At 48.8% G+C, this 20,661-nt stretch overlaps 1 protein-coding gene across 3 annotated transcripts in view; it reads left to right on the forward strand.

Annotated features, from left to right (window-relative positions):
• The window catches only part of a1cf (apobec1 complementation factor), a 29,855-nt gene that overhangs the window by 5,359 nt on the left and 3,835 nt on the right, over nucleotides 1–20,661 (forward strand). For 2 of the 3 annotated variants that reach the window (XM_072374146.1, XM_072374148.1), the window contains exons 2-10: nucleotides 7,593–7,742; nucleotides 8,368–8,502; nucleotides 8,583–8,713; nucleotides 11,857–12,095; nucleotides 12,543–12,707; nucleotides 12,860–12,957; nucleotides 15,683–15,820; nucleotides 18,242–18,386; nucleotides 19,067–19,311. In XM_072374146.1, the coding sequence (XP_072230247.1) occupies nucleotides 7,641–7,742; nucleotides 8,368–8,502; nucleotides 8,583–8,713; nucleotides 11,857–12,095; nucleotides 12,543–12,707; nucleotides 12,860–12,957; nucleotides 15,683–15,820; nucleotides 18,242–18,386; nucleotides 19,067–19,311 (1,398 nt within the window). In that variant the 5' untranslated portion in view covers nucleotides 7,593–7,640. The remainder of the gene's footprint in view (nucleotides 1–7,592; nucleotides 7,743–8,367; nucleotides 8,503–8,582; nucleotides 8,714–11,856; nucleotides 12,096–12,542; nucleotides 12,708–12,859; nucleotides 12,958–15,682; nucleotides 15,821–18,241; nucleotides 18,387–19,066; nucleotides 19,312–20,661) is intronic. The other variant, XM_072374147.1, reaches the window with a different exon arrangement.

Genomic DNA, 20,661 nt, shown 5'->3' on the forward strand with positions numbered 1-20,661 from the left:
TAGCTTTTAACCAGCAGCACATCTGATCCAGACTTTAGCTTTTAACCAGCAGCACATCTGATCCAGACTTTAGCTTTTAACCAGCAGCACATCTGATCCAGACTTTAGCTTTAAACCAGCAGCTCGTCTGATCCAGACTTTAGCTTTTAACCAGCAGCACATCTGATCCAGACTTTAGCTTTTAACCAGCAGCACGTCTGATCCAGACTTTAGCTTTTAACCAGCAGCACATCTGATCCAGACTTTAGCTTTTAACCAGCAGCTCGTCTGATCCAGACTTTAGCTTTTAACCAGCAGCACATCTGATCCAGACTTTAGCTTTTAACCAGCAGCTCGTCTGATCCAGACTTTAGCTTTTAACCAGCAGCACATCTGATCCAGACTTTAGCTTTTAACCAGCAGCACGTCTGATCCAGACTTTAGCTTTTAACCAGCAGCACATCTGATCCAGACTTTAGCTTTTAACCAGCAGCTCGTCTGATCCAGACTTTAGCTTTTAACCAGCAGCACATCTGATCCAGACTTTAGCTTTTAACCAGCAGCACGTCTGATCCAGACTTTAGCTTTTAACCATCAGCACGTCTGATCCAGACTTTAGCTTTTAACCAGCAGCACATCTGATCCAGACTTTAGCTTTTAACCAGCAGCTCGTCTGATCCAGACTTTAGCTTTTAACCAGCAGCACATCTGATCCAGACTTTAGCTTTTAACCAGCAGCACGTCTGATCCAGACTTTAGCTTTTAACCAGCAGCACATCTGATCCAGACTTTAGCTTTTAACCAGCAGCTCGTCTGATCCAGACTTTAGCTTTTAACCAGCAGCACGTCTGATCCAGACTTTAGCTTTGAACCAGCAGCTCGTCTGATCCAGACTTTAGCTTTTAACCAGCAGCACATCTGATCCAGACTTTAGCTTTTAACCAGCAGCACATCTGATCCAGACTTTAGCTTTTAACCAGCAGCTCATCTGATCCAGACTTTAGCTTTGAACCAGCAGCACATCTGATCCAGACTTTAGCTTTTAACCAGCAGCACGTCTGATCCAGACTTTAGCTTTTAACCAGCAGCACATCTGATCCAGACTTTAGCTTTTAACCAGCAGCACGTCTGATCCAGACTTTAGCTTTTAACCAGCAGCACATCTGATCCAGACTTTAGCTTTTAACCAGCAGCACATCTGATCCAGACTTTAGCTTTTAACCAGCAGCACGTCTGATCCAGACTTTAGCTTTTAACCATCAGCCTGTTTCACTCAGAAACAAACAGCAGCAGATGTTTGATTTCTGGAGTAATGTATTTATGAATCAAAGTGTCTGTTGGTGTTAAAAATGTTGAGCCCAGGCAGCAGTGATGACAGGCAGATTTACTGCAAGGCATGCTGGGAGTTGTAGGACTGATGGAACAATGTGCTGCAGATCGTAACTGTTGACAGTTTATAAGTTAATATTAATTAGAAATTATACAAATAAATAAATAATAACTTCTTTCATATTGACAGAATATTAACTTCTTCTTTAATAAAATTAATTATTATTTACTGCGTTAAAGAAAAGTTTGAATTTAAGTAAAATTTTACAGATTTATGAAAAATATAAAATGATTCATTTATTTTAGCTTGTGATAATTTTTGAATAAATTGTTTATTTTCTTCTAAACAGATCATAAAACATAATTTAGATTAAAATTTGTAGTAAAGTTTTAATGTCTCAGAGTATTAAAGTAATATGATACTTTGAAACTATTCACTCAGAATTTATTTACACTTTATGAGTTTTTCCTCTTTTCTTCTCAGTATTTTCACATTTTAACATATTTTCATTATTTATCTCAATTCATGACGTCTGTGAACTAAGATCTTTCATCACAGAAGTTCGATTTAATCTCTCATCATTTATAAAACTGTTACTTTAGTTTTTGACTTTTTGTCGTGTGATTCCTTCGGATCTTCAGTCTCACTTGTTCTTTCTTGGCACCTGGGGGCTTCCATACCTCCGGAAGCCTTTCCAGGGTCTGTTGGTTCAGATGAATCAAACATGAAGGGTTACTTTGGATCAGAACACAGTACATTTCCAGTCTAAAGAACCTCTGAACGGTCCTTCAGCAGTTTGAGACTCAGTTTGGACTCATCAGACTGTTTGTTTTACACCCCTCCGTCGGCAGCACTGATTGGTGGAAAAACTGAGGCCAGCTGAGCAAACTCCACTGATCAAAAACACAATCAGTTGCATTAGGACTTGTGTGTTTTAACTGTGAACTTTAAAATCTCATCAAACCACCGTTTTTAAAGCCTGCTTCACTCCATCGGATGGATGTGATTTTTACCAGAGTCTTACCTGAAGTTTGGAGGCCTCAGTGGAACAAAAGGAAGTGAGAGGAGGATGGAAAACAGAAAGAGTGGATCAGATAGTTGTGTTTAAAACGTGTGGAATGAAGATGAATGGATCCCAGACACCGTGGGTTTGGTACAGTCCACAGAACAAACTTAGAGGGTCCCACCGCTCTGTGGAGGAGCCGCAAACATCACAAACAGTCACCATTGATTTGTTGTCATTTTTAATTAATATCATCTTTTTTTTGTCAGTTTGTTCCTTTTCCGTCGCTTGCATTTCACAGTGAACATTTAGGGTCTATTTTCTGGACAGCTGATTGGCTTTCCAAAGAGAAGGGGGTCCATTCCAGCGTTTTGATCCAACTACAATAAATCAGACTGTTGGTACAAACCCAATCCAGTGTTTCCCCCGGTGTAGCATCTCGTCTTCTTTTAACAACACCTGTAAACATCTGGAACTGAGGAGACCAGCCGCCGGACCTTTGGCAGAGGAACGTTGTCCCATCCCTGTCTGATACAGGATTCCTGGGTCTTCTTTGTTGTATTTCAGATGTTTTCAGCTGGTGAAAACCCGAACCCTCATACCAGAGGTGCAGGCTTTGAACTGAGAGCTGATAACCAGCTGGATGGTGCCTCTCTTCTTTAGTCTGGAGGACGCAGCATCAGGTTCTGATCCATCTGACCCCAGAACAGTTTCCTCTCTGCCTCTCATTTTAATGAGCTTTAAGCTGCATCTGACGGAGCTTTAACCTGCATCTGATGGAGCTTTAAGCTGCATCTGATGGAGCTTTAACCTGCATCTGATGGAGCTTTAAGCTGCATCTGATGGAGCTTTAACCTGCATCTGATGGAGCTTTAACCTGCATCTGATGGAGCTTTAAGCTGCATCTGATGGAGCTTTAACCTGCATCTGATGGAGCTTTAAGCTGCATCTGATGGAGCTTTAACCTGCATCTGATGGAGCTTTAAGCTGCATCTGATGGAGCTTTAACCTGCATCTGATGGAGCTTTAAGCTGCATCTGACGGAGCTTTAACCTGCATCTGACGGAGCTTTAACCTGCATCTGATGGAGCTTTAACCTGCATCTGATGGAGCTTTAACCTGCATCTGATGGAGCTTTAACCTGCATCTGATGGAGCTTTAAGCTGCATCTGATGGAGCTTTAAGCTGCATCTGATGGAGCTTTAAGCTGCATCTGACGGAGCTTTAACCTGCATCTGACGGAGCTTTAACCTGCATCTGATGGAGCTTTAACCTGCATCTGATGGAGCTTTAACCTGCATCTGATGGAGCTTTAAGCTGCATCTGAAGAAGCTTTAACCTGCATCTGATGGAGCTTTAAGCTGCATCTGATGGAGCTTTAACCTGCATCTGATGGAGCTTTAACCTGCATCTGATGGAGCTTTAACCTGCATCTGATGGAGCTTTAACCTGCGTCTGATGGAGCTTTAAGCTGCATCTGATGGAGCTTTAACCTGCATCTGATGGAGCTTTAAGCTGCATCTGATGGAGCTTTAACCTGCATCTGATGGAGCTTTAAGCTGCATCTGATGGAGCTTTAGCCTGCATCTGATGGAGCTTTAACCTGCATCTGATGGAGCTTTAACCTGCATCTGATGGAGCTTTAATTTGCATCTGATGGAGCTTTAAGCTGCATCTGATGGAGCTTTAACCTGCATCTGACGGAGCTTTAACCTGCATCTGACGGAGCTTTAACCTGCATCTGACGGAGCTTTAACCTGCATCTGACGGAGCTTTAACCTGCATCTGACGGAGCTTTAACCTGCATCTGATGGAGCTTTAACCTGCATCTGACGGAGCTTTAACCTGCATCTGACGGAGCTTTAACCTGCATCTGATGGAGCTTTAACCTGCATCTGACGGAGCTTTAAGCTGCATCTGATGGAGCTTTAACCTGCATCTGATGGAGCTTTAAGCTGCATCTGATGGAGCTTTAATTTGCATCTGATGGAGCTTTAAGCTGCATCTGATGGAGCTTTAACCTGCATCTGACGGAGCTTTAACCTGCATCTGACGGAGCTTTAACCTGCATCTGACGGAGCTTTAACCTGCGTCTGATGGAGCTTTAACCTGCATCTGATGGAGCTTTAAGTTGCATCTGATGGAGCTTTAAGCTGCATCTGATGGAGCTTTAACCTGCATCTGATGGAGCTTTAAGTTGCATCTGATGGAGCTTTAAGCTGCATCTGATGGAGCTTTAACCTGCATCTGATGGAGCTTTAAGTTGCATCTGATGGAGCTTTAAGCTGCATCTGATGGAGCTTTAACCTGCATCTGATGGAGCTTTAATTTGCATCTGATGGAGCTTTAAGCTGCATCTGATGGAGCTTTAACCTGCATCTGATGGAGCTTTAAGCTGCATCAGATGGAGCTTTAATTTGCATCTGATGGAGCTTTAACCTGCGTCTGACGGAGCTTTAACCTGCATCTGATGGAGCTTTAACCTGCATCTGACGGAGCTTTAACCTGCATCTGACGGAGCTTTAACCTGCGTCTGACGGAGCTTTAACCTGCATCTGATGGAGCTTTAACCTGCATCTGACGGAGCTTTAACCTGCATCTGATGGAGCTTTAACCTGCATCTGACGGAGCTTTAACCTGCATCTGATGGAGCTTTAAGCTGCATCTGACGGAGCTTTAACCTGCATCTGATGGAGCTTTAACCTGCATCTGATGGAGCTTTAACCTGCGTCTGATGGAGCTTTAACCTGCATCGGATGGAGCTTTAACCTGCGTCTGATGGAGCTTTAAGCTGCATCTGATGGAGCTTTAACCTGCATCTGACGGAGCTTTAACCTGCATCTGATGGAGCTTTAAGCTGCATCTGACGGAGCTTTAACCTGCATCTGATGGAGCTTTAACCTGCATCTGATGGAGCTTTAACCTGCGTCTGATGGAGCTTTAACCTGCATCGGATGGAGCTTTAACCTGCATCTGATGGAGCTTTAAGCTGCATCTGATGGAGCTTTAACCTGCATCTGATGGAGCTTTAACCTGCATCTGATGGAGCTTTAACCTGCATCTGATGGAGCTTTAACCTGCATCTGATGGAGCTTTAAGCTGCATCTGATGGAGCTTTAACCTGCATCTGATGGAGCTTTAAGCTGCATCTGATGGAGCTTTAAGCTGCATCTGATGGAGCTTTAACCTGCATCTGATGGAGCTTTAACCTGCATCTGATGGAGCTTTAAGCTGCATCTGATGGAGCTTTAACCTGCATCTGATGGAGCTTTAACCTGCATCTGATGGAGCTTTAACCTGCATCTGATGGAGCTTTAACCTGCATCTGATGGAGCTTTAATTTGCATCTGATGGAGCTTTAACCTGCATCTGATGGAGCTTTAAGCTGCATCTGATGGAGCTTTAACCTGCATCTGATGGAGCTTTAACCTGCATCTGATGGAGCTTTAACCTGCATCTGATGGAGCTTTAACCTGCATCTGATGGAGCTTTAACCTGCATCTGATGGAGCTTTAACCTGCATCTGATGGAGCTTTAACCTGCATCTGATGGAGCTTTAAGCTGCATCTGATGGAGCTTTAACCTGCATCTGATGGAGCTTTAAGCTGCATCTGATGGAGCTTTAAGCTGCATCTGATGGAGCTTTAACCTGCATCTGATGGAGCTTTAAGCTGCATCTGATGGAGCTTTAACCTGCATCTGATGGAGCTTTAACCTGCATCTGATGGAGCTTTAACCTGCATCTGACGGAGCTTTAACCTGCATCTGATGGAGCTTTAACCTGCATCTGATGGAGCTTTAACCTGCATCTGATGGAGCTTTAAGCTGCATCTGATGGAGCTTTAACCTGCATCTGATGGAGCTTTAACCTGCATCTGATGGAGCTTTAACCTGCATCTGATGGAGCTTTAAGCTGCATCTGATGGAGCTTTAACCTGCATCTGATGGAGCTTTAAGTTGCATCTGACGGAGCTTTAACCTGCATCTGACGGAGCTTTAAGTTAACTCAACCTTCCTGTGAGGTTCAAACTGAATGATGTGGGTCCTTTAACTTCTTTAACGTTTAATCATTATTTTTAGGAAATGTTAACTTCCTTATCTTTTCCGTACAGAGGCTCTGACTGACACCGTAACCTTTCACCTCTCCGTGTCTCTTCCCTGCATTCCTGATGCAGAAAGCTTTTTGCTCATTTTCTCTGTGGAGTTTCTCTTTGAAATCGAACAGAGAAAGTGTGCACGTGTGCACGTGTGCTAACGGATGCTGTTTAGCATGAGGGGTCAAGCCTTTGCTCTCAGTGGCTCAGTTCAGACACAGAACAGAGGCGTCTCTGAGCTGGAGATGAGTTCAAAGCAGCTCTTCTGTTTGCAATAATTACTTTTTCAGGATTTGTCAAAACTATATAAACTTGTTACAAATAAGCAAACCCAACAGCATCAAAGTCCAGGAGTTATTATGATGAAATCAGATGTCCTGGTAACTGTTTTTAGGCTGATGCTCATACAGATTTAGGCTGGATGTGTTCATCTGGTTCATCTTTGGAAGGAGCCCTTCCCTGTTTAACGAGCTTCAGCTTGAAGTCAGGATTATAGAAGCTGAGCTGGTTTAAAACTCTCTTGGAGGCTCATCGTGTTTCCAGCCGGCGGACGGAGAGACGACCAGCAGGCTGCAGCCTGTCCACAGCCTGTCAATGATTGCTGAACAGACCTTGACCTCTATGCTGACTCGTAACTGTTGTTCAGAGCAGGAAAACAGGCTGAGGACCAGCAGCCCTGTGGGAGCACAGCTGCCAGCTCTCAGGTCCACGTTTCCAGTGACGGCTTCCAAAGATCACACAGAATCTGAGGAAACCTGAACCGGGCTGGGAGTTTAATAACTCAATATTCTTACTCTTACACAGATAAAGAATTGTAAATACCAGGACACTGCAATGTTTTCTGCAAATGTCACTTCGTCTGAGAGCAGCAGTGTGCTTTGTTTGCTTTGTCTGGAACATCGTGTTCCTCAGTATTGCCCTCATCCAGGGCTGAGTCTCCAGCAGCAGACAGGGCCTTTAACTCTGAGGATTACACCTGCAGGACGTCCCATCAGGGCGTCACTGGAGGTCAGAGTGTTGCTGCCACATTATTCTGCAGCCAGGACTTCCTTTAAAAGATGGAGGAAACGCTGTCAGCCTCCGAGATGTTTCCCGTCCATCTGAACAGATTCAGACTCGTGATGGAGCGCTCCGTCAGCTCAGGGCCCGCACAGGCTGAGGTTCTGTTGTTCTCTGTGTTTTGCAGTGAGCTCCCCTAATTTCCCTGATTTCGAATCGCTGTTAATCACACCCAATGGAACCCAATCAGAAAGAAGGCGGGGACGGATTGGCGGGGACGCAGAAGGAGGCGGCGCTTCGGGAGCTGATGCAACAAACCGGATACCAGCTGAGACAGGTGAGAACACGAACCGGGCTCTGAACCGGATCCAAGTCTGGTCAGAACCGGGCTCTGAACCAGATCCAACTCTGGACAGAACCGGGCTCTGAACCGGATCCAAGTCTGGTCAGAACCGGGCTCTGAACCGGATCCAAGTCTGGACAGAACCGGGCTCTGAACCGGATCCAAGTCTGGACAGAACCGGGCTCTGAACCGGATCCAAGTCTGGTCAGAACCGGGCTCTGAACCGGATCCAAGTCTGGTCAGAACCGGGCTCTGAACCAGATCCAAGTCTGGACAGAACCGGGCTCTGAACCGGATCCAAGTCTGGTCAGAACCGGGCTCTGAACCGGATCCAACTCTGGACAGAACCGGGCTCTGAACCGGATCCAAGTCTGGACAGAACCGGGCTCTGAACCGGATCCAAGTCTGGTCAGAACCGGGCTCTGAACCGGATCCAAGTCTGGACAGAACCGGGCTCTGAACCGGATCCAACTCTGGTCAGAACCGGGCTCTGAACCAGATCCAAGTTTGGACAGAACCGGGCTCGTTCAGGTTTCTGAATACCTTAATGTTGGAGTTCCAGAGAAACTAACTTTTCATCCCGTTTCTCGTGTTATTTTGATCATTATTCTGTTTTCAGGAGAACGGCCAGCGGCGGTACGGCGGCCCGCCGCCCGGCTGGGACGGCCCACCACCTGAGAGAGGCAGCGAGATCTTTGTGGGGAAACTACCGAGAGATCTGTTTGAAGATGAACTGGTTCCACTGTGTGAGAAGGTGAGGGGAGGATTGTGCGACTGCTGTGTGCTGCACTGTGTTTCGTTCTACTCTCACATCTTCTTACATTCCTGCTTCAGTTTGGAAAGATCTACGAGGTGAGGATGATGATGGACTTCAATGGGAACAACAGAGGCTATGCCTTCGTCACCTTCAGCACCAAACTGGAGGCCAAAGCAGCCATGAAACAGCTCAACAACTATGAGATCAGGTCAGAATGTGAATGCACACCACAGAGCCACACCAACCAACCACAGAGCCACACCAACCAACCACAGAGCGACACCAACCAACCACAGAACCACACCAACCAACCACAGAGCGACACTAACCAACCACAGAGCCACACCAACCAACCACAGAGCGACACTAACCACAGAGCCACACCAACCAACCACAGAACCACACCAACCAACCACAGAGCCACACCAACCAACCACAGAGCCACACCAACCGACCACAGAACCACACCAACCAACCACAGAGCGACACTAACCAACCACAGAGCCACACCAACCAACCACAGAGCGACACTAACCACAGAGCCACACCGACCAACCACAGAACCACACTAACCACAGAACCACACCAACCAACCACAGAGCCACACAACCAACCACAGAGCCACACCGACCAACCAAACATCACTAACCACAGAACCACACCGACCAACCACAGAACCACACTAACCACAGAACCACACCAACCAACCACAGAGCGACACTAACCAACCACAGAGCCACACCAACCAACCACAGAGCGACACCAACCAACCACAGAACCACACCAACCAACCACAGAGCGACACTAACCAACCACAGAGCCACACCAACCAACCACAGAGCGACACTAACCACAGAGCCACACCGACCAACCAAACATCACTAACCACAGAACCACACCAACCAACCACAGAGCCACACCAACCAACCACAGAGCCACACCAACCAACCACAGAGCCACACCGACCAACCACAGAGCCACACCGACCACAGAGCCACACCAACCAACCACAGAACCACACTAACCAACCACAGAGCGACACTAACCACAGAGCCACACCAACCAACCACAGAGCCACACCAACCAACCACAGAGCCACACCAACCAACCACAGAACCACACCAACCAACCACAGAGCCACACCAACCAACCACAGAGCCACACCAACCAATCACAGAACCACACCGACCACAGAGCCACACCAACCGACCACAGAACCACACCGACCGACCACAGAACCACACCAACCAACCACAGAGCCACACCAACCAACCACAGAGCGACACTAACCACAGAGCCACACCGACCAACCACAGAACCACACTAACCACAGAGCCACACCAACCAACCACAGAGCGACACTAACCACAGAGCCACACCAACCAATCACAGAGCCACACCGACCACAGAGCCACACCAACCAACCACAGAACCACACTAACCAACCACAGAGCGACACTAACCACAGAGCCACACCGACCAACCACAGAACCACACTAACCACAGAGCCACACCGACCAACCACAGAACCACACTAACCACAGAGCCACACCAACCAACCACAGAGCCACACCAACCAACCACAGAGCCACACCAACCAACCACAGAACCACACCAACCAACCACAGAGCCACACCAACCAACCACAGAGCCACACCAACCAATCACAGAGCCACACCGACCAACCACAGAGCCACACCGACCACAGAGCCACACCAACCAACCATAGAACCACACCGACCACAGAGCCACACCAACCGACCATAGAACCACACCAACCAACCACAGAACTACACCAACCGACCACAGAACCACACTGACCACAGAGCCACACCAACCAACCACAGAACTACACCAACCGACCACAGAGCCACACCGACCACAGAGCCACACCAACCAACCATAGAACCACACCAACCAACCACAGAGCCACACCAACCGACCACAGAACCACACCAACCAACCACAGAACCACACCAACCGACCACAGAGCCACACCGACCACAGAGCCACACCAACCAACCATAGAACCACACCAACCAACCACAGAGCCACACCAACCAACCACAGAGCCACACCAACCGACCACAGAACCACACCAACCAACCACAGAACCACACCGACCAACCACAGAGCCACACCGACCAACCACAGAGCGACACCAACCAACCACAGAGCCACACTAACCAACCACACCGACCAACCACAGAGCGACACTAACCGACCACAGAGCCACACCAACCAACCACAGAGCCACACCGACCAACCACAGAGCGACACCAACCAACCACAGAGCCACACTAACCAACCACAGAGCGACACTAACCACAGAGCCACACCGACCAACCACAGAGCGACACTAACCAACCACAGAGCCACACCGACCGACCACAGAGCGACACCAACCGACCACAGAACCACACCAACCGACCACAGAGCCACACCGACCGACCACAGAGCCACACCGACCACAGAACCACACCGACCACAGAACCACACCGACCGACCACAGAGCCACACCGACCGACCACAGAGCCACACCGACCGACCACAGAACCACACCAACCAACCACAGAACCACACCGACCACAGAGCCACACCAACCGACCACAGAACCACACTGACCACAGAGCCACACCGACCACAGAGCCACACCAACCAACCATAGAACCACACCAACCAACCACAGAGCCACACCAACCAACCACAGAGCCACGCCGACCAACCACAGAACCACACCAACCGACCACAGAACCACACCGACCGACCACAGAACCACACCGACCAACCACAGAACCACACCAACCGACCACAGAGCCACACCGACCGACCACAGAGCCACACCGACCGACCACAGAACCACACCAACCAACCACAGAACCACACCGACCACAGAGCCACACCAACCGACCACAGAACCACACTGACCACAGAGCCACACCGACCACAGAGCCACACCAACCAACCATAGAACCACACCAACCAACCACAGAGCCACACCAACCAACCACAGAGCCACGCCGACCAACCACAGAACCACACCAACCGACCACAGAACCACACCGACCGACCACAGAACCACACCAACCAACCACAGAACCACACCAACCGACCACAGAACCACACCAACCAACCACAGAGCCACACTAACCAACCACAGAACCACACCAACCAACCAACTTAAGTGTGCACAGAAGCATTCATTATGCCCAGTTTGTTGGTGCATCTGCAGCTCAGCTGCATACAGAACACAGAACATATTCATGATACGTCCTGCCGGCTCTCATTGGAACAACTTGATCAGTTTTCAGAGGCCTCTGCCTTCATGTTAACTTGAGATTCTGCTTCCAGGAACGGCCGCCTCCTCGGCGTTTGTGCCAGCGTGGATAACTGTCGTCTGTTTGTGGGCGGGATCCCAAAAACCAAGAAGCGTGAGGAGATCCTGACGGAGATGAAGAAGGTCACCGACGGGGTTGTGGACGTCATCGTTTACCCGAGTGCTGCCGACAAGTCCAAGAACCGAGGCTTCGCCTTCGTGGAGTACGAGAGCCATCGAGCAGCCGCCATGGCCCGACGCAAACTGCTGCCAGGTAACCATCTGCCTCCATCATTAAATGTGATCTCTGAGCGGATGATGGTGCCATCAGGAACGCATAAAGCTGTCCCAACACTTTAACCCCAGCCCTCTCAAAGTGTCAGATTCCTCAGAAAAGCAAACAAACATGATCATAAAAGCTGTCAAAGTCTCCTTCACAGACTGTTATCACCAGCCAATCACAGCCCGAGTTACTGGGTCAGCGTCCAATGGAAGTTCTAATGACCCAGATGATAAGATAACTCAGGGAGGGATATGATTATCAGAAACATCCATAAAGACATTAGAACTTATTGTTTGTTTGTTTCCCGAAGCTCAGATCAGAAAAACACATCTTTTTCGTTCCGTCTCCTCCAGGATGAAGCTAAAAACCTTTAAACTGCAGCTTCTCCACAGTCACAATAAGCATCATTAACACCAGGTGACCTGTCTCCTGTCTCAGGGCGCATCCAGCTGTGGGGTCACGCCATCGCAGTGGACTGGGCGGAGCCTGAGGTGGAGGTTGATGAGGATACCATGGCAACAGTCAAAATTCTGTATGTGAGGAATCTGATGCTGCAGACCACAGAGGAAACCATCGAGAAGGAGTTCAACAACCTGAAACCAGGTGCACAACACAGAGCAGCAGCTCTGAAAGCTCTGCTTGGAGGTTCTTTGCATCGTGAAAAATAAATCAATGAATGAATCCTAAATATTTATACAGGATTTAAACTCACCGTGAAGCAAGAAGCAGATGAAGTTTAGATGTTTGTGTTGCAGGCGCCGTGGAGCGGGTGAAGAAGATCAGAGACTACGCCTTCGTCCATTTCACCCAGAGAGAAGACGCCATCAATGCCATGAACGCGCTCAACGGGAAGGTCGGCAGCTCCCTCCATCGCTGTTTTAGCCTCCATCACCGTTTTAGCCTCCATCACCGTTTTAGCCTCCATCACCGTTTTAGCCTCCATCGCCGTTTTAGCCTCCATCGCCGTTTTAGCCTCCATCGCCGTTTTAGCCTCCATCGCCGTTTTAGAGACCAGACCAACGCTGACAGAGATGATAAAACACAAAATGATTATCACCAAATCTGCTGCTGCACGAGGCGACTGGAGAGAAAAAACAGGAAGAAACCTCCATCAGAACCAGAACCAGGAAGGGAGAGTAAAGAGAGCAGAGGGGGGAGAGGTGCATCATGGGAGCTCCCCCAGCAGGCTGGGCCTATAGCAGCAGAACTATGGGATGTTTCAGGCTCACCTGAGCCATCCCTAACTATAAGCTTTATCAGAAAGGAAAGTTTCAGCCTGATCTTAAAGGTAGAGAGGGTGTCTGCTTCCTGAAGCCAAACTGGCAGCTGGTTCCACAGAGAGGGGTCTGATAACTGAAGGCTCTGCCTCCCATTCTGCTTTTAGGGGCCTGATAACTGAAGGCTCTGCCTCCCATTCTGCTTTTAGGGGCCTGATAACTGAAGGCTCTGCCTCCCATTCTGCTTTTAGGGGCCTGATAACTGAAGGCTCTACCTCCCATTCTGCTTTTAGGGGCCTGATAACTGAAGGCTCTGCCTCCCATTCTGCTTTTAGGGCCCTGATAACTGAAGGCTCTACCTCCCATTCTGCTTTTAGGGGCCTGATAACTGAAGGCTCTGCCTCCCATTCTGCTTTTAGGGGCCTGATAACTGAAGGCTCTGCCTCCCATTCTGCTTTTAGGGGCCTGATAACTGAAGGCTCTGCCCCCCATTCTGCTTTTAGGGGCCTGATAACTGAAGGCTCTGCCTCCCATTCTGCTTTTAGGGGCCTGATAACTGAAGGCTCTGCCTCCCATTCTGCTTTTAGGGGCCTGATAACTGAAGGCTCTACCTCCCATTCTGCTTTTAGGGGCCTGATAACTGAAGGCTCTGCCTCCCATTCTGCTTTTAGGGGCCTGATAACTGAAGGCTCTGCCTCCCATTCTGCTTTTAGGGGCCTGATAACTGAAGGCTCTACCTCCCATTCTGCTTTTAGGGGCCTGATAACTGAAGGCTCTGCCTCCCATTCTGCTTTTAGGGCCCTGATAACTGAAGGCTCTACCTCCCATTCTGCTTTTAGGGGCCTGATAACTGAAGGCTCTGCCTCCCATTCTGCTTTTAGGGGCCTGATAACTGAAGGCTCTGCCTCCCATTCTGCTTTTAGGGGCCTGATAACTGAAGGCTCTGCCCCCCATTCTGCTTTTAGGGGCCTGATAACTGAAGGCTCTGCCTCCCATTCTGCTTTTAGGGGCCTGATAACTGAAGGCTCTGCCTCCCATTCTGCTTTTAGGGGCCTGATAACTGAAGGCTCTACCTCCCATTCTGCTTTTAGGGGCCTGATAACTGAAGGCTCTGCCTCCCATTCTGCTTTTAGGGCCCTGATAACTGAAGGCTCTACCTCCCATTCTGCTTTTAGGGGCCTGATAACTGAAGGCTCTGCCTCCCATTCTGCTTTTAGGGGCCTGATAACTGAAGGCTCTGCCTCCCATTCTGCTTTTAGGGGCCTGATAACTGAAGGCTCTGCCCCCCATTCTGCTTTTAGGGGCCTGATAACTGAAGGCTCTGCCTCCCATTCTGCTTTTAGGGGCCTGATAACTGAAGGCTCTGCCTCCCATTCTGCTTTTAGGGGCCTGATAACTGAAGGCTCTGCCTCCCATTTTAAAAGTAGAATGGGAAGCAGAGAAAATGTCTGCTTCCTGGACTTCTTCTCTATCTTTCCAAAGGTGCCGAGTCCTTTATGATTGTTGAAAGTTCAGGTTTCGCCCCGCTAAAGTAAAGTGAAATGTGGACAGGTGAAAGAAGGCAGAAACCTATTTGATATCAAAGGACAGATCCTGGTCAGAAATAACTCCAAGGTTCCTCACTGTAGAACCAGAAGCCAAGGAAATACCATCTAGAGTAACTATATAACTAGACAATTTCTCCCTGAAGCGCTCAGGTCCAAAGAGAACAACTTCAGTTTGTCTGAATTTAAAAGCAGACAGTTCTGAGTCATCCAGGTCTTTATGTCTTTAAGACAGGCTTGTAGTCTGACCAACCTGTTGGTTTCATCTGGTTTCATAGATAAGTACAGCTGAGTATCATCAGCATAACAATAGAACTTTATGCCATGCTGTCTGATAATGTTACCTAATGGAAACATGTATAAAGTAAAAAGAATCGGTCCAAGCACAGAACCCTGAGGAACTCCATGACTTACTCTGGTGTGTGAGGAAGATTCTTCATTTACAAGAACAAACTGGAATCTATCAGATAAATATGACTTAAACCAGCCTAATGCAGCTCCTTTAATCCCAATAACATGTTCAAGTCTCTGTAACAGAATGCTGTGATCGATCGTATCAAATGCAGCTCTGAGATCCAACAGGACAAGAAACAAATCCGCTATCAGAGGCTAAGAGGAGATCATTGGTAACTTTCACCAGACTTTAGAGCTTTATCTGGAGGAATAGGAGTGGCTGAGGTGGGTGCTGCACCTCCGTCCAACAGCAGCAGGATGCTCTGGATTCAGGACCCACTCTAATGTTCTCCTTTGTGGACAGATTTTACAGCACAGTGGAAATGTGCGTGAGGCTCACATACTTCCTCCATCCTCCCTGCAGGTGTTGGATGGCTCTCCTATCGAGGTGACTCTGGCTAAGCCGGTGGACAAAGACAGTTATGTTCGCTACACCAGAGGGACCGGAGGAAGAGGAGGCTCTCTGGTGCAGACGGACTACACTGCCTACACCCTGGGACAGGTAGGACTGCTCAAAACGGGAGGTCACACAGAGGTCACACAGAGGTCACACAGAGGTCACACAGAGGTCGCGCAAAGGTCACGCAAAGGTTGCACAAAGGTCACACCAAGGTCGCACCAAGGTCACACCAAGGTCACACAAAGGTCGCACCAAGGTCGCACAAAGGTCGCACAAAGGTCGCGCAAAGGTCACGCAAAGGTCGCACAAAGGTTGCACAAAGGTTGCACAAAGGTCGCACAAAGGTCACGCAAAGGTCGCACAAAGGTCACGCAAAAACATCCGGCACACAGCATGTGGAACAGGGTGGAGAAATGCAGACATTCACTTTACATGATGTTAAAAAACATGTTTAAGCAACATGTGAACTATTAAAACTGAATATTTCACAGTTGAACCAACACACTCTGATCTAATGACTCCGAGAGGTTCATCTGGACACAAACTGACCTCTGGACCTCTGTCCAACCCGCGGCTCCACAGGTTATAACTTGATTCAGCTGAAATGTTTGTCCGTTTATTCAGTGGATGATGTAACAGGTGAACTGGAAAAAGCTGATACTAACAGGCTGAAATAAGACTGTCCTCCTCCCCCAAAATGTGCCTTTCATACATACATCTCAGACTCTCCAGGCCTCAGTTAGCATGTTAAAGGTTAAAGGTCATACATCTCAGACTCTCCAGGCCTCAGTTAGCATGTTAAAGGTTAAAGGTCATACATCTCAGACTCTACAGGCCTCCGTTAGCATGTTAAAGGTTAAAGGTCATACATCTCAGACTCTACAGGCCTCCGTTAGCATGTTAAAGGTTAAAGGTCATACATCTCAGACTCTACAGGCCTCCGTTAGCATGTTAAAGGTTAAAGGTCATACATCTCAGACTCTCCAGGCCTCAGTTAGCATGTTAAAGGTTAAAGGTCATACATCTCAGACTCTACAGGCCTCCGTTAGCATGTTAAAGGTTAAAGGTCATACATCTCAGACTCTCCAGGCCTCAGTTAGCATGTTAAAGGTTAAAGGTCATACATCTCAGACTCTACAGGCCTCAGTTAGCATGTTAAAGGTTAAAGGTCATACATCTCAGACTCTACAGGCCTCCGTTAGCATGTTAAAGGTTAAAGGTCATACATCTCAGACTCTACAGTCCTCAGTTAGCATGTTAGAGGTTAAAGGTCACCCCAAGGTGAAAAAGCCCAGAGCTACATCTCAGACTCTCCAGGCCTCAGTTAACATGCTAAAGGTTAAAGGTCATGACAGCACAGTTAGAAAAAGACTGAACAAGGATGGCTGGTTTGGAAGGGCTGCAGGAGAAAGCCTCTTCTCTCTAAAAAGAACATGGCAGCACAGCTTAGGTTTGCAAAGCTGCATCTGAACAAAGCTCAAGACTTCTGGAACAATGTCCTTTGGACAGACCAGAGCAAAGTGGAGATGTTTGGTCCTAATGCACAGCAGCACGTTTGGAGGAAACCAAACACAGCATATCAGCACAAACACCTCATACCAGCTGTCAAGCACGGTGGTGGAGGGCTGATGATCTGGGCTGGTTCTGCAGCCACAGGACCTGGGCACCTTGCAGTCATTGAGTCCACCATGAACTCCTCTGGATACCAAAGTATTCTAGAGTCAGATGTGAGGCCAGGTTAGTGGGACTGAGGTCATATCTGTAGCCAGTGGGCAGCTCAGGTGGGACCTGCGTGGAACCAGCTGACAACCCTGATGGCACCGTGTTTTCAGCCCATTTCCACACATGTAAATGTGATAAAAACAATAAGGTCCCTGAGCTAAGCTGAACATGAACAGATGAACCAAGCAGAAGGAAGAGTGAAATCAGTCCAACTGATTTAACAGAGCTTACGATGCCTCGGAGCTGTCTGAATCCGATGCTTTTAGTCTGCAGGACTGCTGCTGCTCGTCTGCTTTAAAGTACGCAAACATCGAGGTGAACTCAGAGTTTAGATATGAAACTGGATTCACCTGAAACTCTGTGCCGAGTCACTGATAACAGGGGAGATAAGGAGCCTGCCGCAGTCTGAAGGTTAACGTCCACAAAGAGGTTCAGATCCGAGCTCAAGCCACGCCAAACAGCGCCGCCCAGTGGACAGTTTCACTCATTACAACACGGCGAAGCCTGTGGTGGTTCAGGGTCGGCTGGAGCTCCCACTTGTTGTTCTTTGTTCTGACTGAATGAGTTTATTTGAGTCACTTCTCTGCTGTTGCACAGCTGTCAGGTGGAGTTTTCCACTTTAAAGCACAAGTTTGAGACATTTTTCCAGTCATTCTGAGCCTGTTAAGCTGGTGTTGGTCCGTTATCTCGCTGAACTCCACGGCTCTGAGCTGTCATGGTGGCGCTGAAGGAAAGGCTTCATCCGGTTGAACTTTGACCTGTGAACACGTTCAAAGCGCTTGAACCCTCCTCCTCCTGCAGGTGTACGACCCTTCGGCGGCCTACCTGGGGGCGCCTGTGTTTTACGCCCCCCAGGCCTACGCTGCCATACCGGGCCAGTTCCGGTTCCCTGCAGCCAAAGCTCCCGTAGGAGGTCGAGGTTTGATCCGGACGCCGTCTGTTCGAGGTGAGGACTGCTCACATCACACATGAAGGAAGTAAACCCAAAGCACAGCTGCTGTCAGAATGTCTTGAAATCTGCTGAAATCAGTGGAAAACCCAGAAAGAAACTCCAAATCTGACTAAATCCAACATGAAATCCAGATAAGAGGAAAATCTACGAAGGAGTTTGAGGGTTTCCATGACAACAGCGACTTTCAACACAATCAAACAGATTTCTCAGGATGGACTGACTGTTTCTGAAGCCCCGCCCCTTAACACAGACTGTCCAATCACAGCGCAGCTGCAGGATTCTCTGCATTTAAAACAGTTTCCTGTCACTGTGGTCTGTGCAAACTGCAGCTGTGGCAGGTGTGACTGGGACAGGGAGGTGTGGGGCTTTGGAAACCATCAGACATGACTTCATGAATCACCCAAATGTCAATGATGAGATTTAAAAATCAGAAAAGTTTGTTTTTGTTCAGCAGGAATCAAGAAAGAACCACTGAATCACAACTGAAGCTTTACTGTAAATTCAGTAAAAAGAATAAGAAATAGGAAATGGAATCATCCAGAAAAGCAGACATGCCGTTACCGTGGTTACCGCTGTTCTCTCTCTGATTGGATAATTGTGTGACTGTGTGATTCTTCTTCCCGGCTGATTTCCGGTGATTTGATTGATTTCACTGCCTTTTCGGTCTCCTGTAGAAATTTACATGACTGTACCTGTAGGGGCTGCGGGGGTGCGGGGGCTGGGTGGGCGGGGCTACCTGGCCTATGCTGCTGGGGGCGGAGCCATGGGACGCGGCGGAGGTGGCGGAGCCTCCTTTGGCCTGAAGGCGGACAAGCAGGCAGAGGAGAAGCTGTACGACCTGCTTCCAGGGATGGAGCTGACCCCCATGAGCCCTGCTGCCATGAGCCTGAAGGCCACCGCCATCAAACCAGCAACACAGGTAACACCACTCACCTGAGAGGCTTGTAGCTCCGCCCATTTTTCTGAGTAAAAACACTGAAGTTGAAGCTGATGAGAGCGATGAGTCTCCATTCAATCCAGGAATGTTAGTACCAGGAGAAAATCCAGAGGAGATTCAGAAGGTCTCAGTTTGTGCTGCTGTCTGATGGTAACTGATGAAAATCTGACCTTTCTGATGCACACTGAACGCACCACATAAGGGGTCAACCCCAGTAAGCAGCCAGAGAGGCCAAATCTGACCTTTCTGATGCACATTGAACACACCACATAAGGGGTCAACCCCCAGTAAGCAGCCAGAGAGCCAAATCTGACCTTTCTGATGCACACTGAACGCACCACATAAGGGATCAACCCCAGTAAGCAGCCAGAGAGGCCAAATCTGACCTTTCTGATGCACATTGAACGCACCACATAAGGGGTCAACCCCCAGTAAGCAGCCAGAGAGGCCAAATCTGACCTTTCTGATGCACATTGAACGCACCACATAAGGGGTCAACCCCCAGTAAGCAGCCAGAGAGCCAAATCTGACCTTTCTGATGCACATTGAACGCACCACATAAGGGGCCAACCCCCAGTAAGCAGCCAGAGAGGCCAAATCTGACCTTTCTGATGCACACTGAACGCACCACATAAGGGGTCAACCCCCAGTAAGCAGCCAGAGAGGCCACCAGAGGAACCCCACCCTCTTATCTTCTCTGGTGACTGATCACATGATCGATCAGCTGTTTCTGTCTCTGAGGGCTCCTGCGGGCCTCCTCCATGCTTCTGTTCTGTCTTCTTCCTGCTCCGGTTATTCCAGACATGTGGAACGCTGCCTTCAGCGCCACCTGCTGACCGCACCAGTTTATTCACGAGTGTGATGAAGGTTTTCTGAGCAGAAAGCTCAGATTTGTAACATCTGCCTACTGCCTGCTTCCTGCTGCTGCTTCCTGCTGCTGCTTCCTGCTGCTGCTGCTGCTGCTTCCTGTTGCTGCTTCCTGCTGCTGCGTCCTGCTGCTGCTTCCTGCTGCCTGCGTCCTGCTGCTGCTTCCTGCTGCTGCTTCTTCCTGCTGCTGCTTCCTGCTGCCTGCTTCCTGCTGCTGCTTCCTGCTGCTGCTTCCTGCTGCTGCTTCCTGCTGCTGCTGCTGCTTCCTGCTGCTGCTGCTGCTTCCTGCTGCTGCTTCCTGCTGCTGCTGCTTCCTGTTGCTGCTGCTGCTTCCTGCTGCTGCTTCCTGCTGCTGCTTCCTGTTGCTGCTTCCTGTTGCTGCTGCTGCTTCCTGCTGCTGCTTCCTGCTGCTGCTGCTGCTTCCTGCTGCTGCTGCTGCTTCCTGCTGCTGCTGCTTCCTGTTGC

Source organism: Leuresthes tenuis, unplaced genomic scaffold (assembly GCF_036924035.1).
Source record: "Leuresthes tenuis unplaced genomic scaffold, fLeuTen1.0.hap1 SCAF_20, whole genome shotgun sequence".
NCBI lineage: Eukaryota > Metazoa > Chordata > Actinopteri > Atheriniformes > Atherinopsidae > Leuresthes > Leuresthes tenuis.